General features: G+C 43.1%; 6 protein-coding genes across 6 annotated transcripts; 4 read left to right on the plus strand and 2 right to left on the minus strand. All coding sequences in view use genetic code 12, as the record gives it.

Moving 5' to 3' along the window:
• Positions 1 to 932: 932 nt before the first annotated feature.
• On the plus strand, positions 933 to 3,557 carry PICST_31924 (predicted protein; the record flags this gene model as incomplete). The annotated part of the gene is made up of 1 exon (XM_001384664.1): positions 933 to 3,557. One exon carries the CDS (start codon positions 933 to 935, stop codon positions 3,555 to 3,557), a length of 2,625 nt encoding a protein of 874 aa, XP_001384701.2.
• Positions 3,558 to 4,388: 831 nt separating this feature from the next.
• Positions 4,389 to 5,087, plus strand: PICST_47431 (copper transport protein; the record flags this gene model as incomplete). Its single annotated transcript, XM_001384665.1, has 1 exon — positions 4,389 to 5,087. One exon carries the CDS (start codon positions 4,389 to 4,391, stop codon positions 5,085 to 5,087), a length of 699 nt encoding a protein of 232 aa, XP_001384702.2.
• A 226-nt stretch (positions 5,088 to 5,313) lies between these two features.
• Positions 5,314 to 8,703, minus strand: PICST_60298 (predicted protein; the record flags this gene model as incomplete). Its single annotated transcript, XM_001385025.1, has 2 exons — positions 5,314 to 7,304; positions 7,353 to 8,703. 2 exons carry the CDS (start codon positions 8,701 to 8,703, stop codon positions 5,314 to 5,316), a joined length of 3,342 nt encoding a protein of 1,113 aa, XP_001385062.2.
• An 885-nt stretch (positions 8,704 to 9,588) lies between these two features.
• On the plus strand, positions 9,589 to 11,187 carry PICST_47140 (predicted protein; the record flags this gene model as incomplete). The annotated part of the gene is made up of 2 exons (XM_001384666.1): positions 9,589 to 9,820; positions 9,968 to 11,187. Coding segments are annotated over 2 exons (1,452 nt in total), but the record flags the coding sequence as incomplete, so codon positions are not given.
• Positions 11,188 to 11,362: 175 nt separating this feature from the next.
• PICST_46950 (predicted protein) lies at positions 11,363 to 12,217 on the minus strand (the record flags this gene model as incomplete). The annotated part of the gene is made up of 1 exon (XM_001385026.1): positions 11,363 to 12,217. One exon carries the CDS (start codon positions 12,215 to 12,217, stop codon positions 11,363 to 11,365), a length of 855 nt encoding a protein of 284 aa, XP_001385063.1.
• Positions 12,218 to 13,663: 1,446 nt separating this feature from the next.
• Positions 13,664 to 15,021, plus strand: PGK1 (3-phosphoglycerate kinase). Its single transcript, XM_001384667.1, has one exon. It carries the CDS (start codon positions 13,733 to 13,735, stop codon positions 14,981 to 14,983), a length of 1,251 nt encoding a protein of 416 aa, XP_001384704.1. The 5' UTR covers positions 13,664 to 13,732; the 3' UTR covers positions 14,984 to 15,021.
• Positions 15,022 to 15,083: the final 62 nt, after the last annotated feature.

Here is a 15,083-nt window from a genome sequence, read left to right on the forward strand (position 1 = left end):
TGATCGGTCGGGCTTGAATCTGAATGTGAATCTACGAGCTGGACCAAATTAGTCTTGGTATTCCATCTTTTCCAGTGCGGAGCCCGGACTTGTATGTTTGCATTGTGTAGTCACATTTCATGTCGGCTCAATTCAATAATGCCGGAGGTAAATCCGTGATGTAGCCGGGGTGATTATACATTTTATTTTCCTAAGAATGAAACGGAAGCAACGCTGAAAGCCTAATATACGAAAGTGACAGATGCACAAACAGGATTGACTGAGACTCAGACTCATCTGCTTCTCGAAATCGGCTGTTTGTGGCGCCGTAGATTTTACCGTCCGCTCCTGGCTATTATTGCTATTGTACTACTACGACTCTCATAATGGTGTCTAGATCCTTTTGCTATTGCAACAGCTGTTCCGGCTGCTGGTTCGAAGGGTGTGAAATTCTCCAATTCGAGACTTGGTAGGTAGCACAGTTTTTCATGGTAGCAGATTTACAGAAATATCACGTAGCATCCGGGGCACTATTTGTGGGCTCTGGTAGTAGAACCACATGGAAGAAAATACTCTGAAGTAGCGACAAGTAGAAGCAAGTAGTACCTGATAGTAGAAAGTAGTACCTGGTAGCAGAAAGAATGTTCGCCACTACTAAGTGAACAGAAGTAGCACTGATGGTGGTGGTTTTTCACTTTCTCATGTAGCTTTTTGGCCCGGCAGCATTTTGGCCCGGTAGCGAGAGCCAAGTCTGAGATCACCGCGCTTCGTTAGCGCACTATTAGCGCAGTTTTTCTGGATCTTTCGCTGTACCATCAAGACAAGTACACTACTCGACCGAGCTCTACAGTACACAAACCTCCCACCAGCCTGGTGCTGCATATATCTGGCACCAACATAAAGATAAAAACTCCTCTGGCTCTTCTTCCCCCACAAGAGCCTTCCGTGGTACCATGGGCCGAGCTGGAGCAAGCATGACCAGCCACGGTGGAACGAACGACAGGTCCTCGACCTCCCACGGCGATGCGGCTCACACTCCCATGCCTGGCTACATCCAGCCTTCGTTGTTCGGTGATGGTGACATCACCGACATTAACATCATGACCAGTGCCAGCAATCCGGATATCAACAGGGGACTTCTCCACAGTGCAAACAACAACCACACCAACACCAGTAACACCAATAGCGCCCTCAACAGCAATATTAGCCCCAATAGCAATTCTCTCCAGGGAGATTCGCACACCCTCGCTAATCTCAGTAACCTCAGCAATTTCAGCAATCTCAATAATCTCAGCAACCTCAATACTCCGGATAATTCCACCACTCCCAACAACCTCAACTTCAACAATAACTCTTCTGGAAACCAATACAGCCAGATGGACGATTTTGGCTTTGATCTCAAAAACGACCAGTACGATTACTTCTCGCAGGTCTCGCTACTGGCACCGTCATCCCGTATAGACCATGTCTATGGGTTGGATTTCGGAGACTTCGAGAAATCTCAGCAAAAGCCGCAAGGCAATCGACAACAACCACAAGGCCAACAAACTCTACACCAGCCACTACCACTACCACTACCGCAATATGGACAGAATTTACAAAGTCAATTACAGAGTCTGAATCAAGTACAAAATCAATTAAACAGCCCTGAACAAAGAGTAGAACAAGAATTTCAGAACTATCATCCCCGTTTCAGATTGAACCAACAACACTCTCTTTCTCAAGAAGTAGTGGAGTATCCAAACGCAGAAGGGTATCAGCCGAAACGTAAACACAGTAATGAAAACGATTCATCTGTTTCTGACACAGGGGCGGGACCTGGTTCTGGCTCCATGACACAGTTGCCATATCCACCAAAACCACCTACCATACGGCAGAACTCGCTTCCATTATCCCAGAAGGCTATGAACCACAACCACAAGAAGAACCACGGAGCTAATGGGCTCAGCTTCTTTGGTTATAGTAGCAATCCACAAATCTATGGAAATGAGAATCCACCGAATTCCGGAAATTCGCAGAATGCTCAAATTCCCCAAAATCTCCAAAACCAACAAAAGCAAAATCTCCCAAACCAATACAATTCTTCTTCTTACAACGATATAGACTTGAATACAAGTCAGAAATCCGATGCCACTGTTACACTTGGCTCACCTTCTGAGGCTAAAAAGAGAACAACGCCCAAACCAAGAGGCAGACCCAGGAAGAATAGAAATCCCGGGTTTTTCTTGCCATTAGATAACCTCAACACAAAAAATCAGCTTGCAAAGGTAGCCTCTAATTCAATTTCGTCTTCTCATTCTGACACAGCAGCATATAACTGGAACCGGTCTGAACGAGTTAACAATAGTGGCACAAGAAACTTCAGTGCTAATATCCCCTTGTTCAAAGATGATGGCCAACACACTCCCAATCCTGAGTTGCGGCTTTTCGAAGCTGATTTAGGACTTCAGGACGACAGCTTGCAACGATTCGCACCTTCCCATTCCAATATCACTCCATCCATGAATCCTCCTCTCAATGTAAATGGCTACTTTGAGTTGGAGAACAGAAATATTAATAGTAACAGCAGCAACAGCAACAGCCAGTTTGATACCAGCAGTCTTCTCACTCATTTCATTTCTCCCCACATTAATTACAACGAACACACCTTCAACAACTTCAACAAGGAGTTTGAGGACTATTTGTCAGAATCAGGTGCGGACTCAAATCTTGTGCAACAGCGTCCGGTTTCGGGTCAATATCAGCTTATAAATAAGGAGCAGATCAGTATGAGCCGAGGAGTTCCTTTGGAAACTGATCCTGATGATGTGGGTTTTGGTGCCGACTTGGGCGGGTTCAACTTTGATGTTAACCCTCGAAACGAGTTGCTTGATCCGGAAAGTCTTCCAAAGCCAACTGTTTACGACAACAATGAGCTCGTGGCTACCCTGGCAAGCTCGATGTTGAATCCTACTCCGATCTACGACGACAATGATGCTCTTTCTGTAAACCAGCATGGAGCTACAAGTCTCAGCCAGAGTCTGGCCAATGGGTCAGATTTTGAACTGTCGGAATCAGACAGGGAGTCTAAACCATCGGGTCATCTAGACGTTCCACGACCAGTAATTGTTCGTTCCATATCCAATCATAGTGGCAATAGCAATTCCAATTCCAACTCGCTGCCTCCGCAGGAGTTCAGACACGACGACAACGATATATTGCTTCAGAAGCCCAAGAAGAAGCGGTTGCCCAAAGGTGCCGTTTGCTCCATATGCGACAAGTACATAAGTCGAGACTTGACTAGACACATGCGGATCCACAATGAAGTGGGCCGGTTCCAATGCGTATATCCGAAGTATATGTGCAACCACAAGACTCAGTACTTCAACCGGCCCTATGACTACAAGAAACATCTTCTCCATATGCATTTCCGCTTCGACGACCCCAAAGGAAAAACAGCCAACACCTTGACAGATAAGCTACCATTAGAAGGTATCTGTATTGCGTGCGGTGCTCGTTTTGTAGCGAATGACTGGTTGGAAACTCATGTGTTGACGAATTCTGCCACCAAGTGCCCTTCGCTCGAGAATCGGGAGTGAAAACTATTGACGAATAAGCTATATAGATGATAGTAATAGACGATAGTGAGAGTAAGGTGTATTTATTCATGGTAGTGATATTGTAAGATATAGGTATAAATACTACAGGCTATTTCTTCAAAGATACCTTCGTACTTCTGCATAACTTCATTATGAACCACCCTTGATGAACTGTATCAATTAAATATATTGCTCATTGGGTGCAACTTTTAGGATTTCCAATTTTCAATTTTAACCTCCGCAGCATCTCTTCTACCTGCACCAAATTTTAGCAATCAACTAGAACAAGATGCGAGGACTAGACTGCTGTTGGAGACAACTTTGCCCGTCTTCATCCCCTTCGGTTTAGAAACGGGAAAGACTCCTAGGCGTATACCACAGCTAGAATAACCACCTCATTTTGCAATCTACCAGTTCCGGAACTGCATGCCCAATCGGGACGGATATTTGCGCAAGAGCCTGTCAATTCACCCACCTGCAGGAAACCACCTGAAAAACACTTAACTGTGAGCAATTTATCTATACCATCTGAGACATGAAAACCCACTAATTTATCAGCTCCAGTGTATATATATGGGGAGTATCCAGATCTGAGTAGAATGGAGAAATTTGACAGATTTGAGATATAGCAGATTTAGCTATTTATTATTTGAATTTTTCACCAACAACACCGCCTTCACAATTGGCTTTACCACCACCTTATAGAGGATTCAGTAATTTTTCAGATCTGAACCTTGTATTGAGAACTCAATTCCACACTGAAATAATAAAAAACATCCATAAAAAATGGCAGAAATACTTACAATTGTCCAGAGACACATGGGCATGGACATGGGCAGCTCGGCTACCGGCTCAATGGCTATGAACGTAGCCTCCTCTACTATGGCTATGGCTATGACTTCTGCCACAGACTCTGCCTCTGACCTGATGGATATGGGAGGACATGCAATGCATATGTACTTCACAACTCAGTACAAAAACTACCCGGTGTTGTTTCTGCTGTTGAGTGCAGCCAATGGGGGCCAGGCTTTTGGTATCTTTTTGTTGCTTTTCGTTGTAGCTTTTCTTTCCAGAGGCTTGGAGTTCGTCAGAAACTACTTGGAACAAGTGGTATGGAAGAATCCCATCTACGTAGAAAGCCATCCTGGACAAAAACAACAGAGCCACAAAGAAGCTGACGTTGCCGTAAAGCTGAATATAGAACATCATTCTTGTTGGGCTAATTCTGAACAATCCTCAATCAAAGCCGATTCAACTAATACTACCACTGAACCTTTAGAAGGACAGCACAGCGCCAGCAGAACCAACCAGTTACCTTTGGCTTCTCGCTTCTTCAGAGATGTCATCAGATTGACCTTGTGCATCTTGCCTGACTTGTTTAATTACACCCTCATGTTAGCAGCCATGTCTTTCTCGTTAGTGTACTTCTTTGCCGTAGTGTTGGGCTCTGGTATTGGCAGATTTGTGTTTGAGAGAAGCCTGGAAAGGTTGAACGTAATACCTCCTTCACCTTTCAATACGCATTGCTAGTGCATTAATGTCATATATGTAAATAAACTAATACTTCACGGAATCACCAATTAGACCAACTGCAATTGCAGTTTGTAGCTGTTGACTCGATTATAGTACAACTAAACTAATAATACCAACCGGACTACTATAAAACGTAGTCCTCATATAACTACTGTATTTTTTAAACCCATATTGAACTCATCATAGCATCACCATACTTTTCTATTGTACATTGTCTATATCATTAGCTCTTCACTAATTCAGAAATCTTCTTCAACAAGTCACTATACTTGGTCTTATTAAACTGTGTCCCGTTTCCATCTGCCAACTTCTCGCTATAAATTAACCTAGCCATGTTGTTGAGCTCGCCTAGCGTGAATTTCTGCTCGTTGGCTCGGATCTGGTTCAACATGTTGAACTCGTTCATGGTGAACAACTCAAAGTACTTCGACGACTTATTGAAGTCCACCGTCTCTGGATTACTCGACAAGTTTCTCAACATCTGCAGCAAAGTGAAGATATTCAAAAGAATCCTCTTGATACCATTGGTGTTGACCTTGTGAACCAATATCGAGCCCTGTATAAGCAACTGGTTCAAGAAAGCCGGCAAACCCACAAATATTCCTTCCCTTTCCAACGTCGTCAACGTTTTGCTCAACTTGGCATCTATAGAAAATACTTCCTTGTTAAGCAAAGCTACAGGAGGGTCAGCATCGCCAGGCTCTGTTGTAGGAATCCAATCAGACTCTTTGAATGATCTACCTATGTAGTAGATAGATTTACAACGCAAATCGTATCTAAGAGCAAGCAATGTCTTGTCTCTTATAGACTCAAACACTTGAACCAATTCGTCAAAGCGTTGGATTTTCTCGGAATTGAGAGCCAAGAAGATGTTTTGCTGGTTTACGTCTACATTACCTGCGCCCACGTTTGTACCAGATCTGCCATTTTCCAAGAACGACCAGTTATGACGCAATTTGTCGACAACAGATATCTTGACGGTGTCATCGTCTTCATAGGCCAGATAGTTGGACTGCTTCTTGATAGAAGGAAGCCACTTCAAGATCCACGACGTTGTCAACAACAAGTAGCAGACTTGATTGAACGATTCGACATCAAGCAAATCGTCCTTGTTAATGTCAAAGGCTCTGGCTGGAACTTCGCTATCAGAGAGAATAATAGCGTTTTCTTTCACGATCAACGCTTCCAACTCTTGTAGGCTTGCCAGAGCATTGGCATGAAGCACAACTCCACTTATTTCCGTCAAAGCAGGAATACGCATCCATCTGCTTATTCTCAGGGTTGGCTTATTGGAAGAGTCAATAGCACTATTGTAGTTGTTGTGCAGGACGTTTCCAGTTGATAACAACTCCTGGTAAAAGCTGTTGTAAGCCATGGCAAAGCTTTCCAAGAAGTTGAGGGCCGTGTCACTGAACTCTCGTCTGTACGTAAGTGAAGTGTTGAGAATCAGGCAGATGTTGAGGAAAATCTTCTTGAAGTTCAAAGCATTCTCGTAAATTACCGTAGAGCTTGGAGAATCTGCAGGCTGCTTAGCGGTGATTATACCCAAATCAGTATTTCTCGTAAGCGAAACCAAGTCCAACTTGAGCCCTGTGATATGTGTAACCCCACCTTTGTCGTGTTCTGAGCGTATATATGTGCCTCCTATATATTCGCGGAATGAGAATTCTAGACTCTCTCTGACGTGCGACAAAAACGAGATCTTCATGAAATCTTCAAAGAACTGCAACGCTAACTTGTTGGCAGGGGCTTTGGTGGGATTCAGGAAATCCGAAAAAAGTCTCTGTGAGCCTTCAATGAATATGAGAAAAGGCTCAAGGATGATCCGCATATTGTAAAGATTCTTTGGAACCAACACCTCCACCATGGCGTTGAAATTCTCATTCTGGATGTATGGAGAAGACGAGTCAATGAGTCCGGACTTCTTACCAGAAGAATCTTGTAGTACAAATCCAGGGAACATGTCCTGGAGAATAGTCAGGAGATCGTTAGTAGTCTTTGTAGACTTTTTGTAGGAAACATCTTCGAATCTAAACGAGTCCTTTTTGCTGAGAATGTCATAGATTTTGCTCTTATTTTTGACTTTTAACAACTCGTTCGAATTCTCGGCTAGAACCAACGAGTCTCCATGGATGTAGTTGAGCACCAACGCCTGGAGCTCTTTCTTCAACATGTTCCACACACTGAGCAAGTTGTACGAACTGTTGTGGATATCTATGTGTGTCTTTTCGGCATTTGGAACTGCATTGCTTAAGCTCTGACCAGATTCCAAGAGATTTACGACTTCAGATACTACTTTGTGGCGCTGGAACACAGCCAATGCCTTACAGAAAATGGACCCAAACAAGTCCTGGAGAACGACAACAGCAGAATCGCTAAAGCTGTTGTTGCCTATCACATCAGCAATAGACGTCTGCTCATAATTCTGCAACTTGGCCAACTTTGCAAGCGCTATACCATTTCTCAGCTTTACTGTTTCAGTAGCCCTACTGATCAAACCGTGAAGTTCCAGTTGGTTGCTGTTAATTAAAATCTCGATCACCTGATGAAGTCTACTGAGTTTAGCAGCCGTGTGCAAGAGCATGTAGATATAGTGGAATGATTGGGCCGAGGACGTCAGCGCCGCATCAAGTAAGATAGAGTAGTTGATCTCAGAGCCTCCATCCGTGCTACTATAATGGGCATGTACTGACGGCAACTGCTGACTTACAAATTTCTCAACGGGCTCGGAAAACACCTCAACCACCTCTGAGATGTCGAGATTTGCCGAGTTATATACGTACTGCTCCAAGTTGTGCAGCTCTGTCACTAAAGCCTTGAACAGTGCAAGCTTTGGATTCGATGAGTTCACCAACGACATCCACGAAGAGAAGTTGCTGGTGCTGTCGGTGTTACTGTTTGAGGAAGCAGCAGCTGAACCTCCTTTCTGGTAAATTTCGTTTTGCAATTCGTCTACAATCATGTCAAACAAGTTGTTGGACTGGATTTCAAGATAACTCTGCATTGCTCCCATCGCCAGCAAGCTCCACAAGTTGTATTTTTCTGCGATCTTATATCCATTCGATATGACATCATACACTTCGTGAATCTTTTTTTCTTCCACCAACTGGTCGATCTTGTTGGGGATCGCTGTTACCTCTGATATGGCATCAAGGATCTCTATCATCTCCGAGTACCGAGCCGACGCTACACTCAAATCCGTTAAACTCTCAGACCGATCCTGTACGTCTTTGGCTGTCAGTTCCAACATCTGTTTGATCTGACCAGCATCCGAATGCGAATCCTGAAGCGTAGAAAGAAGCAAATGATATGAACCGATAGAGTTGTTAAAAAGCTCATGATGCTCGTTAACTACATGTCTTAATGCTGTCTCGGTCCCCTTCATAATATGCTGGAACTCTGGGAAACGATGTGCTAAACCGACTGAAGTGTCGTCCAATAGCGCGACGGCCACTTCTATCGGATTGGCATCCTCTACAAGAAACTGGGGCCAGTCGTATTTGATCGTATTGTGAACTTCTTTCAATTCAAAGATCGACTCGTCTATGGCACGGGAAGTTTGTGCTGCGGCAGCGCCTGGGGGCATGTTGAGCGAAAGTCGATGACTAACCATTCTGAATATGTGCTCTTTAGTGCAACGTGTAGAAAAGAGTAAAGCAAAGCAATTAATTGAAATATTTCAGGTGGTTATTTTGATTTGGTGGCTATTCTAGAGATCACGTGATTTTCTTGAAATGAAGCTACCCTAGTAAAAGAGTTTTCTACGACTTGGTAACTCTCCGGCAGATCACGCATGCATTATTTATCTATTATGTGTGTTGATGCTTACCAGCGATACACCAGCCCTATTCCAGCTACTTTTTTATAGACTCCATACTTGATTGGCAGGGCATAACTCAGTGGTCGGAATTGGGAATTGGGCACGTGATACACAATTACGGTCATATAGCCATAAGTAAGTACTGACTTCAGCTAACAGTCTGATTTTTAGACTTTAACAACATAATTTGGACCTCATAGTAACCAGGCTTCTATTTCACGTAGAAGTCAACCACTTCATGTCTTAGGTCTGTAGATGTCAAATGGTTGCAACTTCTGTTTTCATATTGTTCCACACACGACCAATATACGTATTTCATAAACTGTCTTCATTTTGATTTCTTTACTGAACTGAACTCGTTTCTTCACTTCAACATGACGAAGTCCGTAGAGATCATAGATCTCTCGGATATACCTGATGATTCTGCCGAAGTTATTGAAATGTACGTCTTTTCATCTTTCTGGAGAAAATCAAAGACACTATAGATATTTCATTCAGACTACTTTCAGATCATATACTAACAGCAACAGCCTAGACTCGGAGTCTGACGTCTCTAAAATTTCTCAACAGACGTGTCATATTGATGTAGATATACGAAGTCCCAGTTGCACTCAGCCATTGCCTAAAAGGTTCCATGACACGTCTTCTCTTGTAATTCTGAATAGAACTCCATTTTCCAAGCGAAATCGAAGTATTATACTTCTGTCATCTCCTCCTTCAACAGGACAACTTTTTGTTACAGAAGACGAGACAATTGAGGAGTCGTCTTTTTCATTTCTGCAGCAGAATCAAAAGCAGAGACAAGACCAGAATATCAATAAGGAACCCAATACTTCTATCTTAGATGTGGTCCATTGGCTTTCAGATAGCAGTATGATCAGCGAGTCTGACCCTAAAAGCGCTTCTCCTAGTATGAGGAGAAAGACTCAGAAACCTGATGTGAATATTCTCCCACAATTTGAAGAGGATGAGGTTGAAAATGCTGCCGTTTCATCTTTTCACAATAGCCAGAACTTAAACTTCACACTTTCCAGTAGCCAAGAGATTTCAATACAAGGAGCTGTAGATTCACACAAGAACAAAACGACGAGCGATACAACTATAAGTTCCAAACCAGTAGTTACAGAAATTTCACCTCCAAGATCCAAAACAAAAACAAATGAATATTCACTTTCATTCCAACTGAAGAATACATCTGTAAGTCCAACTTATGGTACCAATTTGGAACCTAAATCTAAAAAAGTTGAAGGTTCACCATCAAAATCAAAGTCACGCAAAGCGAATGTCAAGGTTCCAGCCGTGCTGAAGGAGATGAAAGACGCCAATAGAGTCACCAGAAGCAAAGAAGAGTTGCTCTCTGAAATGATTATAATGATGGCTCCCTGTGTGAAATCAATGTTTAAGCAAGATTATCTAGAAACACAATTTGAGAAGCCTCATATTTCTGATTTCATTAGTGATCTTCCAATGATTTGTTGGAACAGAAAAGTCAAGGCGTTGTACAATCCGGAGACCGATTTGTTTGTTCCCTGTGAAGAGACAGAGCTTCAGGAGAAGAATATAGTACTCTATTATGAGGCCCAAGAGTTTTTTGAAAAAGTTCACGAGAGAACACTCAAGTACCAAGTTAACCGAGCATTATCTCTTCGGAAACAAGACAACGACACTATAATGTACAAGATTATCATTATGGTAGAGGGGTATGATGTTTTCATCAACAAACTCAAGCGTATGGAGCAGAACAAGTACAAGAGCAAAGTTCTTGATCGACTAAACGAGCCCGATTCTTTGCTGCTGTCACAGTCGCAGCCAAAAAGACGTAAAAATACAATTGAACCAACGCTAGATATTACAGCTAAAGAGGCTGAATTGCTTATGAATTCTGTTCAGATCGAATTAAAGGTTAATATCTTCACCGTGAGAAATAGCAGCGAAGCCGTGGATTGGCTACTTTCATACACCTATGCCATCAGTTATTCACTCTACGACAAGTTTGAGAGAAACAGCTCATTGGCCAATATTGGCGTAGTTCGTTCTGGCTCAGATTCAAAATCCACGTTCATTGGTGGAGTGAGACAGTTCAAGTTGCTTACTGAGGCTAAGGCTGAAAGACTTTATAGTCACTATCCGTCTCTTCAATCTATTTATCAAGTGCTCACGAGAAGTGGAGCTCTTGAACGTGATGGCAACGGAAAGAATCTAATTCCTCCTTCTGCTGAAAGTGCCATGTTGAGGTTTTTTACGTCAGAAGACCCTCACGAAGCTATTAATGAATAATGATATAATGATATACGACGTAAAGATATGATGACTATCTTATATAGTCAAACTTACAAATAATGAATATACGGGTATTACAATTACAAGATCCAATGCGATTGGCCTGATATACTTGTCATTATAGAATATGTATTATATCTTCTATTACAATTAATGTACATACGCTTTAGAATCATGATACGATCTTTTTGGCAGAAACCAAGTCTTCCTCAGTCAATCTGTCTGATAACGTCTCGATCTGTTCCAAGCCTTGTGCTAACCGTGCAATTTCCGTGGATGTAAATTGGTACTTATAATGGGCGAGTTCAGAAATGATATTAAGTGCCTTTTCGATACAACCTATATGGCCATCTTTGGTCAAAATCGATACCAAATACTCAACCAATTTGGCATTCTGGATGTTTTCTTGTTTGTCTTCGTCAAGACCTGTGGACAAGATAGACGATACAGCTGACAACTGTCTCAACTGAATCTTGTGGTCATTTTCTTTGGAGAGACTGATGATGTTCCAGCCGTTGTTTTCTACGAAGTTGGCATATGCTGGCTTGAAGTTTCTCATGGCTGAGGAAAGAGCATATAACGTCTTAAGAAGCAAATCTTTAGGAGTCTTTTCGTCAGAAGCGATTTTGATCAACTTTTCTGGACCACTTGTCTTGTTGAAGTCTTCTTGTGCCTTTGGATTGTTTTGAACGGCAGTTCCAATCACTGAAGCAGCATAGACCCTGAGCGTAGCTGGAACTCCATCTTCCAATTGATTAACTATAGCTGGCCACAACTTCATATTTTCGATGTTGTTGGCGTTATCCAAGTTTTCTATGAGCATCTCGAAGTTATCGAAGGCAATTTCTTTATCTTCCAATGTGGCTTCTGGGTTCTGTATCACTGCTATGGCTTGTTTCATGAGCGTAGGTTCATCTGGTCCTCCGAAAAGTTGCTCAAGCATCTTGGGATCCGGCTGTCCGAGCTTCTGGATGGCCTCCTTGTCCCCTGACTGCTGGGCTATCGACCACTGGAGAAGTTTATCCATTTTGAAGACTAGATCTGTAAGAAAGTTAAGGAGAAGAAGAGAATAATGGCGGTTTGCTATTCAATCTCTTATAAATCGATATAGCTATACCAAAGATTTATCCTGTACATTCTGGAAGGTTCTTAGAGAAGAGATCCTGCACCAGGACCAGGGCGATTTGGGTGCAAATAGTTTATGTGAATAGAGAACAAACGGTAGGCCAGTAGCAAAAGTTGCATAGAATTGAGATATGTGGTGATGTGGCGATGTCATGAATGGGATTTGGAAATTGTTTTGCTGAAAGTTAAGAAATGGCTGTGTATCACGTAAGTGCTGATATCAGTAAATATTCATATCGTCTCGGGGCACATTCTCTTATAAAAAACAATATTAGCGTACATAGCTAGACAACAAAACACATATCTACTTTTAGGTATCGTTTCACAACCGTATTCTTCATTCCGGCTGGTTTTATTGAACTTCCTTCTTCTCTCGTGCACATTTCTGGCCCACCATACTTGCCAATTTTCATCTGCCAATGAGCTCTGATATCACGTGCGAGCTCCATTAGTCCGTACCAACGAAGCCCGGAACAAACCACCGACTCTCATGGTGAATTGGCCCGAAACTGGAGGATAGTGTAGAAGCTACAATAGTAACGCTATCATTGTACGCCCATTTGTGGTTTTGTGGAATCTGGTGATTGTCGTCTGAATCTGGCAATACCTGACTCACCTGATTCTTCCACCGTGCCCTGACCTCATCGTCCCGGATGGCCGATTCCCGTGGGAAGCTCCTGACACTGCGGTAGACACACGCTCGGAGTCGGAGCTGGAGAAGATTTCTCGGTAATTTTGGCTTTTCAGTAGCGAGGGAACCAGAGAGATGGAGCGGGAGCCAACGGAGCCAATTTCGCCTATCGAGCAAGATACTGCTCTCTTCAGCGAGGTACAGATGCTATATGTGTGAGAGACTACACGTATGTGTTTTTGGGACTCAATTGGGTCTGCAGCGTGTTCAATTGCAAAATGTGTTCCACGGTCTGCTCTCATCAGCTTGTGTGTCTCGCTGGGAATTCCCCACTAATTCTCACCAAATCTCGGTAGCCATCTGTGGAAGTGTTCAGTAATGCTCGCCATTTTCTTCACTAACAATCTCTAAGGAAAGATCGGTGTATTTCAAAGAGTCCGGCTAATAGCCAGAATTCTACGTAACCACTATATACACAGAAGCATTCTACGATAACCACTATATATCGAGTGTCTTGCACGCTCTCAGTACACTTTCTCTGCCATTACGTGGTGCACTAATTTCAGTCAAATCTGGTGAGCCGGGCTCCACGACTTTTACCCAATTGCACCTGGGCCTGAAAATATATGGGATGAAAAATATATAAGTGCACCGATTTCTACACAACCAGATTCGCTACAAGTTTCGCTTTCTTTCTTCTTTTCTCTAGTCTGTACAACGTTTGTGCGTAGTTTGTTTCTTCATCGATCTCAAGCTTATCCTCATTCACATCGCTATCTCTACATAATGTCGTTATCCAACAAATTGTCTGTTAAGGACCTTGATGTCTCTGGCAAGAGAGTCTTCATCAGAGTCGACTTCAATGTCCCATTGGACGGCAAGACCATCACCAACAACCAACGTATCGTTGCTGCTTTGCCAACCATCAAGTACGTCTTGGAACAAAAGCCAAAGGCCGTCATCTTGGCTTCCCACTTGGGCAGACCTAACGGTGAAAGAGTCGACAAGTACTCTTTAGCCCCTGTAGCCGACGAATTGGAAAAATTGTTGGGCGAAAGAGTCGTCTTCTTGAGCGACTGTGTCGGTTCCGACGTCGAGTCGGCTGTCAACGGTGCTACCAACGGCCAGGTCTTCTTGTTGGAAAACTTGAGATACCACATTGAAGAAGAAGGTTCTCAGAAGAAGGACGGTGAGAAGATCAAGGCTTCTAAGGAAGATGTGCAAAAGTTCAGAGACCAATTGACCTCTTTGGCCGACGTGTACATCAACGATGCCTTCGGAACTGCTCACAGAGCCCATTCATCCATGGTTGGTTTCAACTTACCTCAGAGAGCTGCTGGTTTCTTGATGGCCAAGGAATTGGAATACTTTGCCAAAGCATTGGAAAACCCTGTCAGACCTTTCCTTGCCATCTTGGGAGGTGCCAAGGTCTCTGACAAGATTCAATTGATTGACAACTTGTTGGACAAGGTCGACTTGTTGATTGTCGGTGGTGGTATGGCTTTCACCTTCAAGAAGGTGTTGGACAACATGCCTATCGGAGACTCTTTGTTTGACGAGGCTGGTTCCAAGAACGTTGAGGCTTTGGTTGCTAAAGCAAAGAAGAACGGTGTTGAAATCGTTTTGCCAGTTGACTTTGTCACTGCTGACAAGTTTGACAAGGATGCCCAAGTCTCGACTGCTACCCAGGAACAAGGTATTCCAGACTCATGGATGGGTTTGGATGCTGGTCCAAAGTCGAGAGAATTATTCTCTGCCACTGTTGCCAAGGCTAAGACTATTGTCTGGAACGGTCCACCAGGAGTATTTGAATTCGAAAAGTTTGCTGCTGGTACCAAGTCGTTGTTGGACGACGTTGTCAAGTCTGCTGAAGCTGGCAACACTGTCATTATCGGTGGTGGTGACACTGCCACTGTAGCCAAGAAGTACGGTGTTGTTGACAAGTTGTCGCATGTCTCTACTGGAGGTGGTGCTTCCTTGGAATTGTTGGAAGGTAAGGAATTGCCAGGTGTTGTTGCCATTTCCGACAAACAATAGTTGATGTAAGACTTTAATTATAAGAATACAATTGTGATAAAGACAATGTAGAAGTACTGTAGAAGTCATGGAATAGCTGATCAACTGTACTGTTATACAA

The sequence above is a fragment of the Scheffersomyces stipitis genome, chromosome 5 (assembly GCF_000209165.1).
Source record: "Scheffersomyces stipitis CBS 6054 chromosome 5, complete sequence".
NCBI classification, from domain to species: Eukaryota; Fungi; Ascomycota; class Pichiomycetes; order Serinales; family Debaryomycetaceae; genus Scheffersomyces; species Scheffersomyces stipitis.